Below are 26,125 nucleotides of genomic sequence, written 5' to 3'. Positions count from 1 at the left end.
ACTATGTGACACATAGACAGTTATGAAACCAAGACAAGTTTGGAGCTGAAAGCTAATTTCTGCTCAGGATTGGAAGGGTACAACTTACCCGAGGTCCCTGATCACCTTGTTCTCCCTGCAGAGTAGAAAATGAGAGGATAGTTTTAGCACTAAGTCTATATCTGATGCTCATTAAAAAAGATAAATATAGTATAGATCATGTCAATATGAATTTCCACTAACAATTTGTTTCTGTTATTCATTTTCTTACCTTATCACCTTTGGGACCAGGAGGGCCCTGAAGAAAACAAAGAGAAAAAAGAAACATAGTTTCAAAATAAATTTTAAAAATTGTAGTTTGCAAAATGAGCTAGGGTTAGGTGCAAGATTCATGCAAAGGGCACAGAGGTATAGCTGTCACCGAGGTTTTTTTTTTTGTTTTGTTTTGTTTTGTTTTTTAAAGGAATTTGGGGATCTAAACTATAATTATAATATGGCTAGAATATGAAAATTATATATATGGTATAATGGTGTATTTAGAGGGTGGCCCCCCAAAATATGCACATATACTTTGAATAATTATGAAGGCAGTGTTTATTAAAATACTTCTCATTTTCAAAATTGAGATATCAGCTGTTAGTGTAAACATTTTTGGAACCATTCTGTAGATACACACACACACACATACATACACACACCACACAGAGAAAAAAGTACATTTCATAGGTACATTATATGGTGAATACATTTTCACAAACTGAACACACCTGTGCAAGTTGAACAACTAAAGAAACCCAGCAGCACCTGTTGTGACATTTCCTTATCACTAGTCTCCACCCACAGTGACCACTATTTCTGACTTCTGACAGATATAGTTTATGTACTTTATATACATGGAATAGTATAGTATTGTCTGGAGTCTTTTGCTCAATATATGTGAAATTCCTGCACAATTTGTGTGTAGTTGTAGAGCATTTTTCTTTCTGCTTTATCATATTTCATTGTGCAAATAAACCATAATTTATTTACTCATCCCACTATTTGTAATCATTTGTTTCCTGTCCTCATGATTACAAATAGTGCTTCCATAAACATCCTGGTTTATGCCTCTTGGTTAAAAGTATATGCACTTCTTTCCTTTGTGTGGGGTGACATTTTAGCAAGTGATATTCATATGCAGTTATTTTGGATTATATATATATATATATATATATATATATATATATATATCCAGGAGTGGAATTATTAAGTTACAGAAAATACATATGTTCAGTTTTAGCAGGCACTGCCAAATAGTTTTCCAATGTGGTTCTAACAATTTAAACTCCCATCAGCAATGTATGAGAACTTCAGTTCCCCTATTATCCTCACCAATCCTTGGTATTTTTCCAATTTTTTCATGTTAGACATTCCAGTGGGAGGTGTAGTGATTTCACATTGCACTTTAATTTGTACTTCAGTGGTTAATTACGTTGAATTTATCTTAATGTAGGCATTAGCCATTTTGCATCCTCTTCTAGAAAGTGTTCACATCTTTTGTCCTTTTTCTATTGAGTTATCCTATTGATTTGTTAGAGTTTTTTAATATATTATTAGAAGCCTGGTGCATGAAATTTGTGCACTGGGGTGGGGGGGGGGGGGTCCCTCATCCTAGCCTGCACTCTCTCACAGTCTGTGAGCCCTCGGGGGATGTCCTATTGATGGCTAGGCCCACTTCACACAGTCTGGCCTTCCCCAGCCAATCAGGGGAAGGCACCGCCCCCATCACCCCCTCGCTGCTGCTGCCTCTGGCCTCCCTCTACTGGAGGCAACCCTGCAATCAGGGGGAAGTGATGCTCCCATCAAGCCTCTGCTGTTGCCACTGATGGCTGCGAGGCTGCCTGAGCCTTGGCCATTGCAACTACTGCAGCTTGCCTAAGCCTCGCCTGGCTCTCATTGCCTGAGCTTTGGGTCCTCGCAGCGAGCCCCCAGGTGGCCCTAGGCAAGCGGCAGCAGCCATTGGCTGCGAGTTTCCCCATGCCTAACCAATCGGGTGTGCTCACCCGGTGACTGGCTGCAGGGGAGGGTGCAGGTCTCCCTCCGGCCCTGGGTCACTGGGTCCGGCTGCTAGAGGAAATTCCCTGCATTGGCTGCCCAGACACCTGGAGGCCTCCACCAATTTCCGACCCTGACCTGAGGGGCATTGAGGGGCGATGGAAATGGCCTGGAAGTTTGAGGGGCCGCAGGAAGGAGCTGCCTTTCTCAGAACCTTTGATGCATGGTGCTGGAGGCCAAGGCAGGGTGTGGCCAGTGGGAGCTCTCAGCCGTGGAGCTCAGACTTTCCCACACCTGCCTTCCCTGCTGGGCTGTCCCTCGCTCACCTGCCTTCGCTGCTGGTGCAGAGGTTTCCTGGCAGAGCGGCTCTGCTGCCACTTGGCAGAAGGAACCTGTGATCCTTCTGGGCAAGTGGCAGTGGCCATCGGGAGCACTCAAAGCTGCTGGCTGCCCTCCCCCAGGCCCACCTCCCCTGCCTCTGTCCCCACTGCCACTTTCCCCGGGCCGGCCCTCGGCAAGCGACAGCAGCCATCAGGAGCTCTCACAGCCACCGCTGTGTGGGGAGTACAAGCCATCCTCTGCTGGGCCCGCCTCCCCCCCATGTCCCCACTGCCATCACTTCCCTAATGCTGCAAGTCCCACCCACACACACCTGCTGCACAAACAGCCTACTGATAGGTCGTTAGTGTGATGGCCTCCCCTACCAATTTGCATATTACCATTTTATTAGTATAGGTACTGCAATACTGTATATTATACACACACACACACACACACACACACACACATATATGCAAAGAAAGAGAGAGCATGTGCAAATATATTTTCCCACTCTGTACATTGTGTTTTTATTCTCTTAAAGGTGATTTTGATGAATAAAAAGCAAGTGACCAGAACACCATAACAACTGGAATGACCAGTTGTTAAGATGCCCACTGCAGCCAGAAAACCAGCTGATTGGGGTGGGGCCAGCCAGCCAACCTCCCATGGCCCCTCCCCCTAGCCAGCCCCACCTCTGATTGGCCTCTCCCACCCTAATAGTTGGCCAATATCTTGCAGCCCCACCAGCAGGCCCTGTCCTCAATAGGTCCCCACCACCCTGATCAGCCCACAGCCTATGACCCTAGCCAGCCCCTATCCTGATCGCCCCACTCTACCCCAATGGGTGGTGGGGCTCACTAATCTCCCATAGCCCCTGACCCCCAATTACCTCCCCACCCCATTTGAGGGCAGGACCAGCCAGCCCACCACCCACAGCCCCTCCCCATGGCCAGACCCACCCCCAATCACTCCCCCCCACACACTCCAATAAGGGGCAGGGCCCACCAACCAATCACTTGTGGCCTCTGCCCCCAGCCAGCCCGGCCCCAATCTGCCCCAATTGGGGCCAGGCTGGCCAGACTCCACCTGTGCATGAATTCGTACACTGAGCCTCTAGTTTTTAATAAAACTTAACACCTTTTCTATTTACAGTTATCTCTTTTTGTGTTCCACTTAAAAAATCTTTGCCTACTCTAAGATCATGAAGAGGTTCTTTTATGTTTATTATAAAAACTAAAAGCTTTACCTTTCATCTTTAAATCCGAATTCATAGAGAGTTGATTTAGTGCATGATTTGAGGTTAAAGTCAAGATAATCCACCCACACACATAGATATCAAATTAACCTAACACCATTTATTGAAATACATCTTTTCCCCATTGTAGGATAGTATTATCTTTGGCTTAAATTAGTGACCATATATGTGGACCTTTTTAGAAATTTGTTCTGTTGGACAGCCGTCTATTCTTGAGACACTGAGATTTTCTTTACCTTTAAACAAAAATACTAGCAGGAAATATTCTAGAAGCATCAATACCTTCCCCCTGCCCCCCAAGTTCTTAAAAATAAAGCCACGTTTCAGGATTCAGCCTACCTGAGGAATTGGTGCATTTCAGAGTTACCTGCAGTCTCTCCCTTCACCCTCAGCAGGGCTGGGAGATAAGAAGACTAGTTGGCAAGTGAAGCCAAGGTTCCAGCAAAGTGCCCTCCTAGTTCCCAGGGGAGATCTGCTGTCATTTCAGATGGGGAAGTAGGAATTTTCCACCGACTAAAATATGTCTTCTGTTAGCAACAGAGGAACTGTATCCAATTCCCCTTCTCAGTTGTGCCACTTCTACTAATAGTTGTGAGGTTATCATGAAATTAATAATATCAATAGCATCATGTTTTATGGTTCGTGTATTTTACTATCAACAAAGAATCTATTACAACATTTAACCTTTTCCCAACCCAAAGAGGAAAGTATTATACTAATACTTTTATATATGCCTACAATAAAAAAAATTATAAAACATTACCAAGGGCAGGTCTTTTGTGAGTTTAGTGTAGTCTGTGGGATTTTGAATGCAGTGATTTGGTAAGCTAAGGGTTGGAACACAGCTCTAGCACTAGATTCTCAGAAAGAATTTCGACCATGTGCCTGCCTTCAACAGGTGTTTTCTAAAATGTCTCCCAACTGCATTTCCCACGAGGTCAGGGACATTGACCTCAAGATCTCAAGTTCAAATGAGAGAAAGAGGAATTATACAGTATCAGGGAAAGGAAAAGGGAGCTAAGGTAATGGAATCAACTAGACAAACTCCTTTTATTTCTAACCTAGAAATAATTTTGCTATTAAAAAGGAAACTTAATTTTAATATTTTCAGTAAATTTTTAAATGTTTTTACTAATGTTTTCAGTGAATCAAGTAGTAAGTAATAAGTACAGTCTGTGTGCCTACCTCTGTGCAGTTAAATTTAAGGAATTTACTTGGTCATATTAAACACACACAAAATGTTCACTAATACTCCACGAATAGAATTTTATTTTTGGTGGGACCAAAAAATGAAAGGATACCTACCATCAAGTTTAAGAAATATAATGGAGCCCTATCTGGTTTGGCTCTGTGGATAGAGCATCGACCTGCAGACTGAAGGGTTCCAGATTCGATTCTGGTCAAGGGCATGTGCCTTGGTTGCAGGTAGATCCCCAGTAAGGGATGTGCAGGAGGCAGCTGGTCAATGTTTCTCTCCCATTGATGTTTCTAACTCTCTATCCCCCTCCCTTCCTCTCTGTAAAAAATCAATAAAATATATTTTTTAAAAGAAAGAAATATAATGGAGACTCCAGTCTTGATTTAAGCAGCATGTTATTCACTCTATTTTGATTTTCATATACATTTGTTAAATATCTATAGATAGTTTGGCACTGTTCTTAGTACTGACTGAGAATCTGGTGGGAGAAACTGATTAGAAAAGCTAGTCTTCTCTGGAAAATCTAATTAGTCTAGTGCTAACATTAGATATCAGCATGAAGAAAAACTACCCAGTAGAAAACCAGCTACTAAAAGGTTACTCACAGTTACTGTGGACCCCTCCCCAGCTTTCACTCTTTCCTTCCCCCAAAGCTTCTCTTCTTTAAAGTTCTATTTGCTTTTACTGGGGAAACTTCAGAGGCCAAGCTTCTCACTGCTCTAGTCCCCTAAATCCACTCTGTTAGGTTATGTGGCATGTTGGAGAGCAAAGCTTTTCTGAAAAAAATTTTACAGTGGGGAATGGAGATGAGTCTTTCCCCCAAAATCCAATTACTAGTCTCAATTTTCCAAGGAATATGTATCAACTGGAGCTCTTTAGACAGCTTGGAAATTGGCACTAACAATCTGCATTCATATGCTGCAAAGGGGGTGTTTCTGAGCAGACAGAATGGCGTCCTGGCACCTGCCAGCTCAAGACAGAACCGAAGCAGAGGTTAACCTCCATTCACAGCTGTGGTGGCTGCTTCGGACACTCCAGACCCCACTTGTGCACTTGGGATTAATGGCAGGTGTTTTCCTTCTGCTTTGACAGAAACCCCACTCTTCTTTCTGAATGGGACCCTCTTCACTGCGAATATGGATTGAGTTTTAAGAAAGAAAAAAAAAACCATGTGGGCCACCTTAGTAAACACAGATTGAATTTCAAAATTTGGGAGCCATGGGTCATTTCTAAGTCAAAACATTACAAACAAAATAAAGGTGTCTTTGATCATTAACTTTTAAAATTAAAGCTGGGTCATTAAGTTATTTTATGTCTTTAGAGTAAAAGAAAAAAATCACTAAAGGACTTCCAGCAACACCAATAAATGCATTATTTGAACTACAGAGTATTTTTCAATGGCATTTTGTGGCTTCCAACTAAAGCAGAATATTTGTTGTTTAGGTATCATAATCAGAGATTGGTTGGTAAATATTTGAAGATAAAGCTTTGTCACTAAAACCTGATTGAGGCCAATGGAAAGTACACAGAGTAAAATTAGTAACCATAAAAAAAAGTAAATATTGAATCACAGTTTTATATAAGGCTTCTTATTGGATTTCTGTCCTTCTTGACTAGTCTAGGATGTTGGAGTCAGATCTTTTATAGTGTCTACTTCAATAAGTAAAACAATTTGAAATAATTATTTTAATTAGCTTTATGTAACTAGCTCTATTTACATGAAATTTGAAGGTGCTAACACAGTTTTTATTAGTAGTGCTGTTTTTTCAGAGTGCTGCTAGGGTATTATTAATTTACTACCAAAGAATTTAAAATTTTCAGTGGCAAACTTCAAATTAGACCCTATTCAAATGACTTTATGTAACTATCTTTTTATTTTTACCATGTCCTTAATTTGAGTTTCCCAAAATTTATTTCTATTCAAAATAAATAAGTTTTCCATGCCCCATTATCTATTTCAATGAAATGATAAAAACCAAACTAAAAGCACAGTACGTAAGAGGCACAACAAATGAGATTCAGGAATACATAGGAATTCAATCTATATAAAAGTAATTGAGACCTAGCTGGAAAATACAGATATATTCATAAGGGTTGGATGTCCTAATAAAAGCCTTTCATTCGCCACCACTGTAAATTTTGCCTACTTTGAACTGGCAAAAGCTGAAGAGGGAATGATTTTTAAAAGATGGCAATAATAAAAACAAAATTAAATTCTACTGGAGTAGAAATCATGGAAAAGAAGCAAACACACTAGAAATTCTTGGCAGCCAGAGCTGCTGGAATAAGAATGGGGTTATGATTTCTATCCCAGAAAATTGTAGGTTATTTTTACTTTTGAACAGTAACAACCTTTTTTTGATTTATCTTTTTTATTACTATAGAATCATAAGAACAAGCAAGTTTCATTTTCTAAGCATTTATAGCCAACTACTAGCCAGGCAATGTGGTCCCAGCCTGGAGGAGAGACAACTAAATATAATCATATAGTTGACTAAACACTGTGATATGGGAGTACAGAGAGGAAAGAAGGTAGGAGAGTTGGAGTTGAAAAGATGATATTGGAATTGGCTCTTGAAAGTTGGCCATAGATAAGGGGGACTGGGAAGGGGTGAAGCAGTTCAGGCAGAAGGAAAGAATATGCGTAAGTGTAAGAGGACATTATACTAGGAGACTTGGAAAGGCTGGCTAACAATACCCAGGTCCCTGGTCCGGATTCTGTCAACTATTTAACAAGTGGGTGGCAAGATCAAGTGTGATTTATGGAGCTCTGAACTGGGGTGTGCAATTCTTAGGAAGCTGTTGCCATGATCAAGGAGAGAGATGGTAAAGATCTGAATTAAGATCATGACTGGGGAACCCAGCTGGTGTGGCTCAGTGGTTGAGCATTGACCTATGGACCAGGAGGTCACAGTTCAATTCTCAGTCAGGGCATATGCTCCGGCTATGGGCTCAATCTCCAGTGTGGGGCACATAGAAGGCAGCTAATCAATGATTCTCTTTCATCATTGATGTTTCTATCTCTCTCTTCCTCTCCCTTCCTTTCTGAAATATATATATATATATATATATATATATATATATATATATATATACACACACACACACACACACACACACACACACACATATATATATATAGTTGTGTTTTTGTTTGTTTTTTTAAAGATCATGACAGCGAGAACACTGGGGAAAGTTCCAGATTCAGAAAATATGTCTGAGGTAGAACCAACAAGATGAGTTAACTGATTGAAGATGAGGGCTATGACCGAAGTCCTACTTAATTGAAATTTCACAACTAGGTGCATTTGTAGAAAAGCATTGGCCTAAGCTGGTTCAACCCTGATCAACACAGCAGCTCCAGAGCCAAGTGAACCACATAGAGTTTTAAATAAGCTTTCAGGGTTGTATTTCAAATCAAAACAGATTGTTGGCAGCTTTGGCTGACCTAATCAGAAATAGGAAAGAGAGAGAGAGAGAGAGAGAGAGAGAGAGAGAGAGAGAGAGAGAGAGAGAGAGAGAGAGAGAGAGAGAGAGAATACTATCATCCCTTTAAAAGTAAAAGGAGCATGGATGATAGACGGTTATCACACTGTGCAGCTACCAGGCAGTGGCCATCCTTCTTCTGTGTTAACTTAGGAATAAAGTGCACCTTTTATTATATTCTCTTTCTCTACTTTTTAGATTGCAAACTAATAACAGGCTCACTATATTTTAAAAGCCATAATTTCCCTAGTCTTTTAAGCATTACAAAGACAGAGTCTGCTGCACTGGCCATTCCTAGGAGCGGAGTACAACCTGTGGCCACTGCGTGTTGGATGTGTATGCTCAGGCACCCATGCAAGCATCACTTTACCAATGTTCAGACGCCTAGAGAGGAAGGAAACAGGGAGTCGAGAGTCTTCCCTTGTTCAAGAAGAATAGAAGCTTCAATTCTACTGGTTGTAAGATATCTGCTTGCTCCCCGACTGTCCTCAACTTTGCCAGTATGCCAAAGGCATAGATGCTCTTAAACCATACATTCATGAAACAACTGAATTTGGTACCATGGTTTTTAGCAGGTAACTGAAATTTCACAAAATCATATTGCAAATGTTAGTAACAATAGAAAAACCTAGTATTTATTGGAAAAATGGGGACCCCAGCTATTTGCATGTGGATTAAACTGCTTCACTTCTGAATAAAGGATTTATGCAGTTAGTACAGGTTCACCTCTAAATGTACGCATGTGTTCTTCCAAGTATATACCTCAACCTTGAATTTATATAGTTTTCTGCTTTATTAGCATATCATTTCTTTATCAAGTCACCATTGTTTTGTTTGTTTCATAGACTTTCAACTTTACAAACAATTTCAGTGAGTAACATGTACATTTAAATTTATTATGAAAAACCTGATGTGAAAATGTAGCTGTTCCTATATATAAGTAATAGTGGCAAGGGCCATGAAATGCATGTATGGAGGAAGGGGGGTTGTTCCTCAGCCCGGCCTGCACCCTCTCCAATCTGGGAACTCTTGGGCGATGTCTGACTGTGGGATCAGGCCTAAAGTGGCAGTAGGACATCCCTCTCACAATCCGGGACTGCTGGCTCCACACCACTCACCTACATGCCTGCCTGATTCTCCCTAATCACTCTACCTGCTGGCCTTCTTGCCCCCAACTGCCCGCCCCCCTGCTGGCCTGCTTGCCCCCAATTGTCCTTCCCCTGCTGGCCTGATCACCCACAACTGCCCCCCACCCCCCTGCCAGCCTACTCACCCCCAACTGCCCCTCCCCCGCTGGCCTGATCACTCTCAACTGCCCTCCCCTCCAGGCCTGATCACCCCTAACTGCCTCTGCCTCAGCCCTGCCACCATGGCTTTGTCTAGAAGGATGTCTGGATGGTCTCTCCAACTAATTAGCATATTACCCTTTTATTAGTATAGATAGGCCACTGTGGGTATGTGTGTGAGTATGTGTGGAAAACAATGCTTACTGTTTGGCTAAAATGAAACACTGTCCATGAAGCAATTTGTAGAATGCCTGATCTACACACTCAATATTTTCAATAATTTTATTTATTTTTTAATTTATTTTTCAGGTAACTTGATCTGAGGATGAAGAGAGTAAATATATTGATTTCTTAAAATCAAAAGGCAGTGTGGTGAGAAATATATTATGTGTGTGATTAAAAACACTGGAGAATATGCAGGTTTAATATAATTTACTTCAGTGTCCAAGAACTATTACCAAACAAAGCAAAACAAAAATACTTCATTGTAGTTTTAACCATATTACTTTAATGACTAAAGGAGATTAAACCTTAGGCCCTAGTCATTCCTAGCATATATTATAGTAGATGCTTAATCAATTGGTACTGAATTAAAACACCAGAAAGAAAAGCATGCAATAAAACTCCCAGTGTTCAAAACAGCAACACCTAAAGAATTATTCAAGAACCAGATTCAATGTTACTGCAGAAGAACTGTGTTTATTAAAGTCTCCAAGTTGGCTAAGTCAGGGAAGGGAACTATATCCATAAACAGATTTATAGCTGCAGACTTTACACCTTTCATTCTGTACTAAAGATTGAAGGAGACCAAGCACAAAAGAGGTAGATATAAACAGAAATATAAGCTACCCAAAACAGCCTCACTTATTGCAAAACTAATTCCTATAGCTATTATTTTCTGGGTATTTTCTGTGGAGAGATCCTAAGTATAAGTTCCTTTGTGGTGTCAGTTTGAGTCCTGAACAAGGGCCTGTAGGTGCCCATGATCAGTCTTAAATCATAAGCAGCTGCCATAAGGAAACAATTAGTGGGGTCCAGCACTAAAAGAAAACTTAGAAAAAACCAACCTATTAAAAAGGACTCTCAAAAGTAAGACCAATGTAGCTCAATGGAGTTAAGGGCTTATAAAACTGCAGGAATCAGGAAAGCTCACTCTGGCTTTCTTTTCTAACACAATACAAATTAAATACAGTCAAATTACCACTCCTGCCACTCAAACCAAGGGGGCCTTCTTTCCAGCATCAATCTTTGCCTCTAAAATGTTTGAAGGAATTGCTGAAACTTTTTTTGTTTAACTTTGCATTATTTAACTTATTTTTAAGAGGTCAAATAAAATGAACTCCGTGGTGAAAGATTTGGAATCCTAAACATTCCTTTTGTCGAAAGAAAGTATCAACTTGCTCTACAAATGCCCACAGTAGCCCCTGTGATTTCACAGCTAATGGTGTAAAGTAAACTATCCTACAATACTCTCAGTGTCCTCAATATAATTCAAATGTATTCAGAGGTAGTACATGCATCTTTAAATCTTGGGTTTAATATATAATCGCCTATTTCAGCATATTTCATATATATAACATCCCCACATAATTTTGCCTGGGTTACCCAAGAAAGCCTGGTTTGAAGGTCAGCTTGATTCTTGACTTCGTTGTAGTTACTTATGGAGCAATACTGGTTTTGTGAAGGACAATCGAGCACATCACAGGGATAGGAGGTAGGATTTCCCTTTGGGTCTAAGAAGATATGCAGAAGGCATGAAAAAAATGCTGCCAGAGGAGGCTAGCGTGATTCTCAAGCTTCCAGTGTAAATTAGAAGCCCAAGCTCTCTCATTTTCAGCTGATGACTAAAAAGATCAATAGCTGTTTTGTTTTTGTTTTTTTTAAATAAAAGAATCCTCAAGGAGAATTTCCCCCCCATTGATTTTAGAGAGAGAGGAAGGGGGAGATAGAGAAACATCAATAGGAAAGAGAAATATTGATTGGTTGCCTCCCACACACACCCCAACTGGGGAATCAAACCTGAAACTAAGATATGTATCTTGACGGGGAATCCAACCCACAACCTTTCGGTGTATGGGATGATGCTCCAAATAACTGAGGCCCTGGCCAGGTCAAGATCAAAAGCTTTTAACGTAAACTTTAACAATTACCAGGCTCTCTGACTTCAGATTTTTCTGTATCTTCACCCTCCTCTCTGTGGAGTGAAGATCTTACCTGCTTAATACCTCTCGAGCTCCTCTTTAACCTTCCCTGCTCTTTATCATTGCTCTCGCTGGTCCCTTCCACCACTACGGTTCTCCTTCCTCTTGGTTTCCACACATCTTCATTCACCCTCTGTTAATGCCAGGGAGAAGAAACGTTGCCTTTGCCCTCTATTCCTTCATTGTAAAGCCCTCACATTATTCTTACTATTTCCACCCAATTTCCCTAAATAACAGATTGGCCATAGAAAGAAAGGAAATTGAATTTGAGGAAAGAGAGAGGAGGTAGCAGAGTAGACGTCATATTTTTACAGTCTGGTTTGGGTAAAGATAAAGTAACAAGAGCTGAAATACATATTGGTGTTGGGGGCATTTCTCTCCGTTGGGAAGAAGAAAGCTGAGCTGTGAGAAGGGAAACTGCTGAGCCAATCCTGGAGAGGAGTCACCCTGCGCTAAACTAAAACTAAACAAACCAGAGCTTTGGGAGGAAGGGTTGACAAAGTTCATAAATGTCAGGATTGCCCAAATTTGTGTCTAAACCTTTTGTCTTTTCACTTTGCTTTCCTCAGCAGCTATCAAATGCACCCTCAAGGTTTTAACTATTACCTGACTTATGTCCTGAATTCTTCTCCAGGCCGCAATCCTGGCATTCCCAACTGCTCACCAGATGTCTAAGCTGAGATATGCCATCATCAGCTCGATTCAACATTCTCAAACCAAGCTTCTCGATTTCTGCTTCAAGCCAGTCATGACTCCTGACGTCCCGATTTTTTAATTTTTTTTATTTTTTTGTTAAACACACCACTACTCCTCCAAGCCTAAGCACTCGGTGTTATGTTTGAGTCAGTAAATGGACTCTATTGTCAAGTCCTATAGATTGAATTCTCCACAAAATCCCTTGAATCTATCTTTCCATGTTTGGCATGCTTGTTCCTGGAAACAGGACTAGTCTACAAGCCTCTCCTGGGTTTCCCTTACTCCACTCACCCTACACACTTTTGTCACATTATGTTTTCTAAGGCACGTTTCTGAGTATATATTCTCAGCTCAGAAAAGGCGAAGGGTCCATTTTCAACCCACAGTGAAAAAGTTGTTCTCGGAAATGATCCTTGATAGAGGCAAAAGTGTGAGGTGCCAGGTTGTAGAGAATCCAGCCAATCGCACTTGATCTACTGATCAGCCAAAAATACTTGATGCCTTTTGATGTAGTGAACTAGAAAGTGTCACACACCTTTATAAGAGTCTTCCAAAAAGTTGAACCAGAGTCTAATCAAACTTTTAAAGGAACTCACAGTTTATAAGAAATACTGAAGAAAGGTATTATAAATAAGTTAAGAAGCACCCTGAGGAAGTCATTATACCAGTTTAAAATTGATGACATAACAAAATAAAAAGACAAGAAAGACAACTACAGAGTCAAAGAGATTAAAGAATCATAGAAATGCCAAGTAGCTGAAACCGGTTTGGCTCAGTGGATAGAGCGTCGGCCTGCAGACTGAAAGGTCCCAGGTTTGATTCCTGTCAAAGGCATGTACCTTGGTTGTGGGCACATCCCCAGTAGGGGCTGTGCAAGAGGCAGCTGATCAATGATTCTCTCATCGATGTTTCTAACTCTCTATCCCTCTCTCTTCCTCTCTGTAAAAAATCAATAAAATATATATTTAAAAAATTATAAAAAAAAAAAAAAAAGAAATGCCAAGTATGAGCTTTGGGTCTTAATTCAAATGAACCATTTATAGAGATATTTGTGAGACAAGTGGGAAAATTTAAATATGACTGGGTATAATGATATTGAGGAGTTATTGTTAATTTTATTAGGGTTGATATGAAATGATGGTTATGTTTTAGAAAGGCCCTATCAGTTAGAGATTCATACGTTAGTACTTGCAGATGCAATGACACAATATGTAGGTTTTGCTTTCAAATACACCAGCAAAACAAAACAAAAAAATAAATGAAGGAAAGGGTTCATAAAACAAAATTAACCATTGATAATTCTTGAAGCTGGGTGATAGCTCTGGAGCACTTCATGATAATATTTTTTTCTACAATTTGAAATTTTAAGACAATTCCCAAAATAAAGTTATATAATTTAAAATTTTACTTTACATGACCCTTTAAATTCCTACCAATTAAAGTGTTAACTTCTGCTTCTATCCAAAGTCCTCTAAATCTGCTCCTAACTTTTCTTTTCTACTTCATCCCTCCTTCAACCCTGCCCCAATTCCCCATAGGGATCCTCTCTTCCAGTCAGCCTTGAATACCAGGTATTCTCAGAATGCCAAACTGGCTAGGGCTATAAGCACACCTTCCTTGAAACCTCTTACCTGGAAATCTGAGCTATGGAGCTACTTGGGAGGTTACAGAGGGAGGGGAGAATGAACATATTAGAAATGTGAATTTCTGAAAGAAATATCAGTCCTTGCATTTAAAAGTCCCATCTCCACAATCTCACTATCATTACAACCAGCCAGCTACTGATACCTCATCTCAGTGACTTATCTTCTCTAACTTCAAAAAATAAATAAATAAATAAATAATAATAATAATAAATATATATATATATATGGATTGATTGATTGATTTCAGCGAGGAAGAGAGAGGGAGCAAGATATAGGAACATCAACCATGAGAGAGAATCATTGATTGGCTGCCTCCTGCACACACCACACTGGGAATTGAACCCACAACACCGCATGTGCCCCACTAAGAATCGAACCATGACCTCCTGGTTAATAGGTTGACACTCAACCACACTGGCTGAGCTCTTCTCTAACCTTATTTCACTCTCTTTTGATATGTTTCTCCCCCCCCGCCCATATTTGAACTCCTCCACACTTGTGACTCTTTTATAAAACTTAGCTCACCCTGCTAGGTATAAGATTTATGCTTTATATTAAACTATCAGGTCTCTTAAGGGCAGGAAGAGAGGTATAAGAGGAAATGTAATAATCATGACTTTGGGGGTTTTAATATATACTAGCACATCACCTTAGACAGATCACTTCACCTCTTTGAGCCTCAGTTTCCACATCTGTAAAATGGGACATACAAATACTCATCTCACATGGGAGTTGTAAGAAGGAATTAAAAGAACATATGGTCTTCTATAAATATTATTTCCCTTCCTCTCTTCTCTAATTCAAATGTATAGCTTTATTCCTTAAACAGGGTGATTATACAATAAATATATTAGAGATAATTATGCAACCGAGGTCTCTAACAAGATATCAGAGCTAAAACTAGTATTCCAATAAATATATTAGCAGCTCTTATGCAACATAGGTCTTTAACAAGATATCAAAGCCAAAATTAGTACTCCCTGAATAGCCTGTTGACAATTAAGGTCACAGATATCTAGCTGTATGTCAAACCTGCTTCCAATTAATGCTAATGAGGATATATTTTATTTCAGCTAGCAACTGTGCCTTAGAAGTCACTACAATCTCTCATTTGTTGACTCATGACTCTAGTTCACAAGAGTTAAGACTAACAGCAAAAGGAATAAAACAATTTTACACAGTTTCTTGGAGACAAAATGAGCTCTATCCAATGAAAGAATTTCCCCCCATATTTCAAACCTGGGCAGGTATTTTTCACTCCTGTCTCCCTCCTACTAAAGTCACTAAATAACTCCTAATTGCAAGCATATTGACCATAGTTCATGTGTCTGGCCACTTGTCCTTAAGCTTCTTTGGCAATGGCTTTTTCTAGGTCTTCCGTTCTGAAGGGCTTTTCTTGTTCATAGTTCATCACTAAGCCTCCCCCAACCCATGATTTCTTCTCTTCCCTCTGTACACTCTACACACTCCATACTCTCTCTCTCTCTCTACACTCTCTGAGCATTCATCTACTCCATAGCCAGCTGTGGCTTCTCTCCAGGATGGCACCTACTGCCCTCTCTACATTTCCTCCTGGATGCCTTGTTCTCATCTCAGATCACAATCCCCACCAGTTAGATTCTGGCTAATTTTCTTTGTAGTAAATTACACATGATTCATTCAGGGTCCTGATGGCTCAAATCAAGACTTTGTATGCATTAGCTAACTAGTTTTCCTCCACACAGATGTAGCCGCATGCCAGGGCACAGAGCTTGGCGGGGGAAGCAGGAACTAGGTTTCAAACTCCACCTCCCAGTTGGCTGAGCAGCCGTGTGCAGTGAACAACATGCACTCGTGTAAATGGAGACCCTGAGTAATGCAAGGATCAATATTTCTTGAGAAAATCAAAATTCTACTTTATTTTTTTGCCAAATAGCTCCTTGGCACAGGTTGTCAGGTAAGAAGAGGTTATAGGCAAGATGTGTCATAACTACTCTAAGCAAAATAATTGATAATATTTATCCAAATATATCAACTGAGGATGCATCATCTTTGACTTATCTTCAACTCCATGAATTTTATAAAGAATAGATTTCTTTTTCATACCCATCCCATCTCCATCTCACCCTCCCCTTTGGCAGCCATCAGCTTGTTCTCTGTATTTATGGGTCTGTTTCTGCTTGATTTCATTTTGTTTTGTTTGGTTTTGTTTATTCCACAAAGTGCAATCAAATGGTATATAGGTTTCTCTGATTTATATCTCTTAGCACAATACCCTCTAGGTCAATCCATCTTGTCACAAATGGAAAGATTTTGCCCCAGCCAGTTTTTCTCAGTGGTTGGAGCATCAGCCCTCAGACTGAAGGGTCCTGGGTTTGATTTCGGTCAAGAACACCTTGCCTCAGTTGCAGCCTGATCCCTGGTCCTGCTCAGGGCATCTGTGGTAGGCAACCAAATGATGTGTCTCTCTCACATTGATGTTTCTCTCTGTGTGTCTCTCCCCCTCCCTTCTACTCTCTTTAAAAATCAATGGAAAAAATGTCCTAGTGAGGATTAACAAAACAAAACAAAACAAATATATCATTATTTTTTATTGACGAGTAATATTCCATTGTATATATGTATATCTATATACCATACCGTCTTTCTTCATTCATCTGTTGATGGACACCCACCCAGGTTGCTTTCATACCTTGGCTATTGAAAATAATGTTGCAATGATCAGAGGGGTGCATATATCTTTTTGAATTAGTGTTTCAGATTTTTTCAGATAAATAAATATCCAGATGTGGTACTGCTGGGTTGTATAGCAGCTCTATTTTTAATTTTTTGAGGAATCCCCATACTGTTTTCCATAGTGGCTGCACCCATTTATAATCCCATTAAGAGTGTACCAGGGTTTTCTTTCTCCATATCCTCACCAACACTTGTCATTTATTGATTTTATTTATCATAGCCACTTTGACAGGTGCAAGGATATTCAAATTATATATCCAATAGGGGGTTAATATTAAAATTCATAAGGAGCTCATACAACTCAACACCAAAAAAACAACACATAAACAAGCCAAGCAATCCAGTTTAAAAAAAAAATGGGCAGAGGACCTGAATAGACATTTCTCCAAAGAGGACACACAGATGGCCAACAGACGATGAAAAGATGCTCAACATAACTAATCATTAGGGAAATGCAAATCAACTCCATGTACTTTTTGTTAAAAGAATATTTACTGAATGAATTACTGTGACAGACTCTGTCTGATCTAACATCTTAAAAATAATTAACACTGAATATACTGATCATTTAAAAAAATCTGAAATATAAAGTCTCACTTCAAGTTCATTAACTTAGGGAGGTAGTGGAGTCTCCTACAGTCATGTTTAAGTTTTAATATGGCCTATCCAAAAGAGAGAAGGCAGAATAAGATGTTTACTTTTTAAAATTTATCTTTATTGTTGAAAATAATACAGCTGTACCCCTTTTCCCCCCATTGATCCTCCTACCCACTCCCTCCCCCAGATGTTTCTGGAGCTATTATTTTACTTTATAACATTTACCTTATACTATCTTATAGTATTCCTCCATTTTAATCTCTACAGAAATATATTCTATATTAAAAATGTGGTATCGATTGCCCAGATGGCATGGCTCAGTGGTTAAGTGTCAACCTATGAATCTGGAGGTGACATTCAATTCCCAGTCTGGGCATGTGCCAGGGTTTCGTGCTTGATCCCCAGTAGAGGATGTGCAGGGGGCAGCCAAATCAATGATTCTTTGTCATCCTTGATATTTTTATCTCTCTCTTCCTCTCCCTTTCCTTTCCTTTCTGAAATCAATAAAAAATATAAATATTTTAAATGTGGGATCAATGGAATATGATTAGAGATATTTAATGAAAAATGATTTTAGTATGTTAAGAATTTTGATTATGATATCAAAACTATTAAACATATATGTGAAATAATATATCCTAATATATAAAAGCCCTGGGTCATAAAATCTGGTAATGACTGAGGCTCGACCAACCAGAAGTCAGTCCTGCAATAGCAACCCAGAACTGACTGCTTCTGCTGCAGGCGTGGTACCCCAATGGCTGCCTAGGAGGCGGAGCTTTTGACACTGACTGGCATAGAAACTGACCTATCAGAACCAAATTGACCAGCAGAGGAGGGCAGTTGGGGCCAAGATCAGGCTGGCAGGGGAGGGCCATTGGGGGTGAGATCAGGCCAGCAGAGGCAGTTGAGAGTGCTCAGGAAGGCAGGCAGACGCAGTTAGGGGTGATCAGGCAGGTAAGCAGGTGAGCAGTTAGGAGTCAGCAGTCCCAGATTGTGAGAGGGATGTCCCACTGCGGTTTAGTCCTGATCCCACAGGACATTCCCCAAAGGGCCCCTGATTGGAGAGGGTACAGGCTGGGCTGAGGGAACCCCATACCTTTTGTGCACTGGCCACTAGTATATACATAATATACTTAGAAAATTTGTAGATACTAATTTAAAGTTTAAAACATTTACAACTGAATTAATTTTGCTTCACTGACAAAAATATTTTTAACTATAACTCCTTGATATTTTTAGAAAGAATTAGACACACTTAGAAATGTGTATAGAAATGACTTTTAATAGAGAATCCTGTACTATAAAGCATATCTAACAATTATAATCACTTTTCATGATTTCCTTGATTTTAAGATTGAACTACTTATCCTAAATCTCTATATGCTTTGAAGTCATTATTCTATTGGACTTATTCAACAGATGAAGTACCTCTATAAGGGTAACATCCATATGGCTCTGTCCCTGTATGAGTGCTGATGTGAGAAGATGTGTGCATAAGTAGGCCCTTAATAATAACACTTATGGATGTCACATACACTTTTCTAAGTGCTTCAGTAAGTCATGTATTAAATTAAAACAACCATCTTAATTTTATATTGAAAAACTGAAGGAAAAAAGGTAACTTGCCTAAAGTTATACAGTTTGTAAGTGCAAAATGAGGATTTAAACCCCTGTCTTCCCATGGAGCCACCTCATAACCTTACTCAATGTGGTCCATATGCTGTTTTAAAAATAGATTGCCAGCCCTAGCCAATTTGGCTCAGTGGATAGAGCATCGGCCTGCGGACCAAAGGGTCCTGGGTTCAATTCTGGTCAAGGACACATACCTTGGTTACAGGCTCCTCCCTGGCTGGGCCCTAGTTGGGTCTTGTGCAGGAGGCAACCAATCAATGTGTTTCTCTCACATCGATATTTCTCTGTCTTTCCTTCTCTCTTTCACTCTCCCTAAAAATCAATGAAAAAATACCCTTGGGTGTGGATTAAAAAAAAAAAAATAGACTGGCAAAAGCTAATATTTTCAACTTATCCAGTCATTTCATCATCAAATGAATATAAAATTATCTTTAAATCTGCATTGTTAAATGTATACATTTATTCAACAAAAATGTATTGTGTGTTTTCTATATATCAACACTGTATAAAGAAATTGAGATACAAAAATGAGTAAAAATTTCAGAAAATAATAACTTCCACATATACAAATTAATGTTGGATTAATTTAATTATTAATAGAAAGCTATATGTTATTCACCTTTATTTAGACAGAATTAAAAGGAATATACCTGATAGAGAGCAAGGCATAAAGATGGCAATAAATGTTCTTCAGTTAATTTCAATAGACAAGAATTCTAAGTTAGAATTAAACTTTGAGGATGATATTATACTATTTCATTATACAAATGACCATGTTAAAAATGTAAATTCTAATAAAATAAATAAACTGCTACGCTATGTGTTCCTTTAAAGATATAAGATACCTAGAGTACAATGGAGTCTTTCATATCATAGTAGCCATTTACTTAATTAAATATCTTTAAAAATATGTTAAGACTTTAATAATCATTCTCTTTATCATCTAACCACAACATAAAATATAGATAATGGGAAATGATAATGCATTATGAAATATAGCATGACTTATTAATGATTACTAGTTTAATATGATAGTTCTATTATGTAGTAAGAAAAATAAAGATTCTCCACATACAGAGACACATACACACGTGCACGCACACACATGCACTGCTTTCCAAATTTCTTGCAAAATGTAGATGTCCTCCCCCTGCCCCCAAGACAGACTATATGGATCGGAAAAAGGTTGGACTGAAACACAAACATGAAATATGGGAATTGCTAAAGTGTTAGGTTAGAAGGAGCTTAGTATATAATTAAAAACATATGAATAGAAAGTTAAATACTGCCCCAAAATATCAGAAAGAATTCTTTACAAGGCACACACAGCTTGATTTTTGTAAAATGTTGTGCAATGGCAATGACAATATCAGAACAAACAAAACAAAAAAAGCAGAAGGGGGTTTGGGAGGGAAAGGCAAAGTGACATCTTCCACTTCTTTTCAAGAAAATACAAATGGAAGCCACTCGCCTCCGTGTGCAGTTGTCTGATGGTTGCTTGTGGTTTTCTCTTACATTTTTTTCTCACTGAGTAATACAGAATTACAACATGCATTCTGCTTTAGTACTCCAAATTCCTAAGGGAATTATATCTCTTTTATGCTTACATGCAACTCCAAAGAGGAGTTATGAGTAGGGCTTTTAAATTCTAAAAATTTCATGCAAAAGAAATGTCCTGGATATGGAAGAGGTAACTTTCACTTAACAAAATGATTCCACTGATGGAGTGATTTTCGGTGGGAAAAGGGTTGAAGTATTTTTCTAAAGCATATGAGATGGTATCTTGAGAAGGATTTTTAAAAACAATTTGTTTCTACAATTTGTATTAAATTATTTATTACTGAGAGAATGCTATTGTTTTAGCAATGTGGCATTACACACAACCACCGTGAACTACTTTCTATAATAGTCTCAATTATTAAAATTCAAAACCAAGCCTTGCATCTTACAAATAAATTGTTACAAAATAAAATACATTATAAGCATATCCCTGGGTTAATACTATCTGTTTATATTCACCCAAACTAAATAGCAATATAAATATACTATGAAATGAAAGGAAGCAAAGGTATCCAAACTTCCCAAACTTTGTGAAAGTGAGATAATAACATTATAGAGCTCAGTAAAATCTCAGAGCATAGAAACCTTAGAGACCTGTGGTAAGTGGTATTACTGACTGGGGCATTTAGAATTGTGAGAAGCCAATAGCTTTCTCTCTTCCTCTGCTTTCTTTTTTAATTTTTATTTTTTTCACAGATATCCTTTTCAAAAAACTGCTGACACTATTACAGATGTCCCCCCAAGGCCCTTCCCCCTCCCCCCCCTAGGTCTTCACCACTCTGTTGTCTGTGTCCATGGGCTATGCATATATGTTCTTTGGCTATTCTCTTCACCTCCTTTTATACAGTCCTCCCCACGCTCCTCCTATTTTCAGTCTGTTCCACATATCCATGCCTCTAGTTCCTCGACTTTATTTTCCTTAACATTCACAACTCAATAGCATTTGTTGAACTTCTACCGTCTACAAGGAACTATGTCAAGTGTTGAAGAGGATTCTAAAGATGAAAGAAAACATAGATCTCACTCTTGAAGATCATAGCTAGTTATAAAGAGAGAAATATCTTTTATAAATTATAGTGATACAATAGAAAGTAGGGAATTATTACTTATTGAGTGCATTCGTGTACTAGGCACCAAGTTAGAAGTTATACATATATTTTCTTAGTTTAATCCTCAAGCCATCTGTTGAGATAAGGCATTATTATCTCTGCTTTACAGAGAGAAAAATGAGACTCAGTGATTGAGTAACTTGCCCAAGATCACGGAGCTTGCAAAGGGAGAAACAATATTCAGTTAAGGGAGAATAAAGACATCTTGATGGAAGAAGTGGTGGGTAAATATGAAAGGTGATCATATTTGGATATGTGGAAACTGAGTGTATCTGGGGACTGAGAGGAAAGCAGTTCTGGAGAAAAGACTATATTTTAAGAAAAGATAAATGGAGAAAAACAGATTTAAAGGGCGGAAAGTAAATGGTTTAACTTGGTTTGTATGAAGCACAGTGTCCAGAAAGAACATTAATGAAAAATTAACTGGAAATCAGGCTGAAAAACAGGCCAATACAAAAGATGTGAATGTCAGGCAAGAAACTAGATTTTATTACACTCTAAATGGTAATTACATTGAAATTCAAAGTTATAGGGTTAGAAGAAGGACATAATCAAAAGATTTCATGACAGAAATCTTTTATTTAGCTGACATGTATAGGATGATATTGGTTGATGCTACACTTAATCCCCATTCTCAGTGTGTTCGCCATAGAGACAGGAACACATTAAATGCTCATTTTCCTGATTCACCTCAGCAATGACTGGCTAGGCAAAAGTCATGCCTTCACAGAACTGGGAAGTCAGAGAAGAAAAGAAAGAAAGAAAGAAAGAAAGAAAGAAAGAGAGAGAGAGAGAGAGAGAGAGAGAGAGAGAGAGAGAGAGAGAGAGAGAGAGAGAGAGAGAGAGAAAGAGAAAGAAAGAAAGAAAAAAGAAAGAAAGAAAGAGAAGAAAGAAAGAAGAGAAAGAAAGAAAGAAGAAAGAAAGAAAGAAAGAAAGAAAAAGAAAGAAAGAAAGAAAGAAAGAAAGAAAGAAAGAAAGAAAGAAAGAAGAAAGAAAGAAAGAAAAGAAAGAAAGAAAGAAAGAAAGAAAGAAAGAAAGAAAAGAAAGAAAGAAAGAGGGAGGGAGGGGGGAGGGAGGGAGGGAGGGAGGGAGGGAGGGAGGAAGGAAGGAAGGAAGGAAGGGAAAGGAAGGAAGGAAGGAAGGAAGGAAGGAAGGAAGTTAGGAAGTTAGGAAGTTAGGAAGGAAGTTAGGAAGGAAGTTAGGAAGGAAAGGAAGGAAGGAAGGAAGGAAGGAAGGAAGGAAGGAAGGAAGGAAGGAAGGAAGGAAGGAAGAAGGAAGAAAGGAAGGAAAGGAAGGAAGGAAGGAAGGAAGGAAGGAAGGAAGGAAGGAAGGAAGAGAAAGAAAGAAAGAAAGAAAGAAAGGGAAGAAAGGAAGGAAGAAAGAAAGAAGGAAGAAAGGAAGGAAGGAAGGAAAGAAAGAAAGAAGGAAGGAAGAAAGAAAGAAAGAAAGGAAGAAAGAAAGGAAGGAAGGAAGGAAGGAAGGAAGGAAGGAAGGAAGGAAGAAGGAAGGAAAGAAGGAAGGAAGAAGGAAGGAAGGAAGGAAGGAAGGAGGAAGGAAGGAAGGAAGGAAGGAAGAAGGAAGAGAGAAGGGAGGGAGAAAGGGAGGGGAGGACATAATCTTCCCTGCTCCCCTGCCTTCTCTCTGAGGTTTAACAAGTTAAAAATAAACCCAGAGACATGGAGACATAGCACCATGACTCTTAACACCTGGTAGTAGAGGCAAGGAAAAGGAGGACCTGATGAAGAGAGGAACATAGAAGGAGATGTAGGACTGGGAAGCCAAAAAAGGACTCAGTTACCAGAACAGGAATGCCTCGATCTTGGCAGAAAGCCAATAATTACAAATAAAACATGTCACCAGAACACACTTAGAGCAATGGCATTGATCCTCCAGTCACCTGCATGTTGGGGAAAATGCTCTTTAAAGACTTCGTGTTTAGGCTCCTGGCTGAAACTGGGATTTCCCAGATGTAGAGATGTGGGTAGGGCCATCCTCAGATGGTGGGTCTGTGAGAACTGACAGGACTCCAAATTCTACTTGACTAGTAATATTAAAATAACTAAAAAAAACAGAGGTTGAGTCTGTCTTGAGCACCACAATTTCACAGCCTTATTATCACTGTGCTTTGAACATAGTACAAGATAAATAAATATTTAAGTGAATTGATTGAATTATGTTAATATGAATCAATGCAGAAATCTCAGGGTGACTCATTTCAATAGATTGATCTTACTCCACCCCCAAAATAATTGGTACCATTAGTTGAAATAGAAATGCTCATGTCTTTTTTCTAGTTTCCTTTCCTTCTTTCTTCCCTCACACTCTGTTGTCACTATTTTTTCTTTTTACCCAACCATTTTTTCAAGTATTTGGGACAGTATTTACTCCACCCCACCCCTTTTGTCTCTAAGAATTTGATTTTCTTTGTTTTAGGGGATTCACAGCAACATTCTCTTCATTCGTTTCCTTGCCTCTTTTCTATCTTAACCACAGCTGCTAGAATTGCCTTTTTCTTTCTATTACCCTTTCACCATCTTATTTCCCTATCAAGGCCCATTTTCTCACCCATTTTGGTAAATGCAAAGACTCACCTCCCTTCCCAAGGCCTATTTTTCTGTTTAATTTCATGCTATCACTGCAACAGGGTTACTTCCATTTAGCTTTCCTGTCTTTGCAGTTGTTTAAAAATCTAATTTAAATTCATCTAACCATCTTTAACTTTGGAAAGAGGATGGAAAGAACTCCCTTCTGCTGATATAACAGATGTATTCCTTTTGCTATTGGTCTGCAAAATGAAACCTTATTAATCTGGAAGTTCCTACTAAAGAAGTGTGATAATAAAGAAGCAAAATTGAGTTTTATACTCTCTAAGGAAAGAATTATGCACTGTATAATAAATACTGTGAAAAGGATGGCCTGGGAATATTTACCTTGGCAAGAAAACTCTAACAGACATAAACATTTGTACATGAACAACAAGTTGCCATTATAATTCTGCCCAAATCTTTTATAAACTTGAAAGGATGTGCAATTTCCCAACTCAAACATTTTACAACTCTTTTTTTTGGAAGTTAGCTGTTTAGAACTCTGATTTTATCTTCCTAGAGGAATCATAATATAAATATAGCTTATTTTCCCAGCCCAATTCACAAAAGCCTATTCCTAATGTACAAACAAACAAACAAACAAATAAAAAACAACCTTGTTGTACAATAGAACAATACTGGTAATTCTCCTAATGAAAAAATCCATTGAGAGTTGAATTTGGGGAGTTTAGAAGCTTTCTCTCACAATACTAACCAGTCATAGGGAGGGTCATCCTTGGGTGACACAGTATGACTCAGGAAGGGATTTTGAGGACCACCCTGTTTCCCCAGAAAATAAGACAGTGTCTTATATTAATTCTTTCTCCAAAGTTGCGCTAGGTCTTATTTTCAGGGGATGTCTTATCTTTCCATGCGCTAGGTCTTATTTTCGAAGGATGTCTTATTTTCGGGGAAACACGGTAGTTGAGGGAACTTACTTGTAGAAAGCTTGTTTAGATGGCAAACTTTCTTCTTTTCCTCCCTTAACTAGTTACAAAAGGAAATACAATGAGAAGAAGGTAAAGAGAAAGTTTTGCAATGTTTGTGCACTTCCCTTTCCCCACAGTTAAAAAAAATGTGCTAAGAACAACAAGGATGGAACAGGATCAGCAGGGAAGAAATGCAGATAAATTCGTTATTTTGAATCTTATATTTATAAATAACAAAAAAATAAGTTATGAAGAGTTTTAGCTGATAAATGTCATAAAATCAGGAACCGAATAAGATAAAAATTTAAAAAAAAGTGGGTATCTTTTTAAGTTACTGAACAGATGATGAAAAAAAATAGAAAGACATACCCTGTTATTATGTACACTGTATATGACTAAAATACTTTTTAGTGTCCCAAATAACAAAACATGGACATTTTAAGAAAAATTTGATCAAATAAAAGAAACCTTTCAATTATTTAAGAGCCTATTATAATTTACTAATTCAGTTTGTTTACTTTTTCATTATAAATCTGGATGAAACAAGTTTAATGTATAGTTTATATACATTTACTCAAAGAAAAAGTGGATTCATGCTAAGGTGGTATTGTATAAATGTATCAATACTAAACTGCTATATATATTGGATAATTGCATCTACTATATAAGCATTTTCTAAGTCTTTATATTTTTAGTTAGATAAAATTAGTTAAAAGTCTACTTTATATTTAACATTCACTTTTTTTAAAAAAAAAAAAGTAAACTAGGGGTTAGAAAAATAATACATAAACTGGTAGTCAAAATTAAGGAAAACCAGAGCAAGTTACAATTTGAGAATGCCAGTCCTATCTCCATCAAGTTCCTAAAATTTTCACATGGAGCAGTTAACAAAG

At 38.5% G+C, this 26,125-nt stretch overlaps 1 protein-coding gene across 1 annotated transcript in view; it reads right to left on the bottom strand.

Moving 5' to 3' along the window:
• COL25A1 (collagen type XXV alpha 1 chain) overlaps positions 1-26,125 on the bottom strand; it is a 459,898-nt gene that overhangs the window by 164,485 nt on the left and 269,288 nt on the right. Inside the window, exons 7-8 of the mRNA XM_084880782.1 lie at positions 251-277; positions 89-115 (exon numbers count right to left, since the gene is read on the bottom strand). Of these exons, the coding sequence (XP_084736908.1) occupies positions 89-115; positions 251-277 (54 nt within the window). The remainder of the gene's footprint in view (positions 1-88; positions 116-250; positions 278-26,125) is intronic.

Source organism: Pipistrellus hanaki (genome assembly GCF_964339955.1).
Source record: "Pipistrellus hanaki genome assembly, chromosome: 1".
NCBI lineage: Eukaryota > Metazoa > Chordata > Mammalia > Chiroptera > Vespertilionidae > Pipistrellus > Pipistrellus hanaki.
This window is presented reverse-complemented; position numbering and strand designations above follow the sequence as displayed.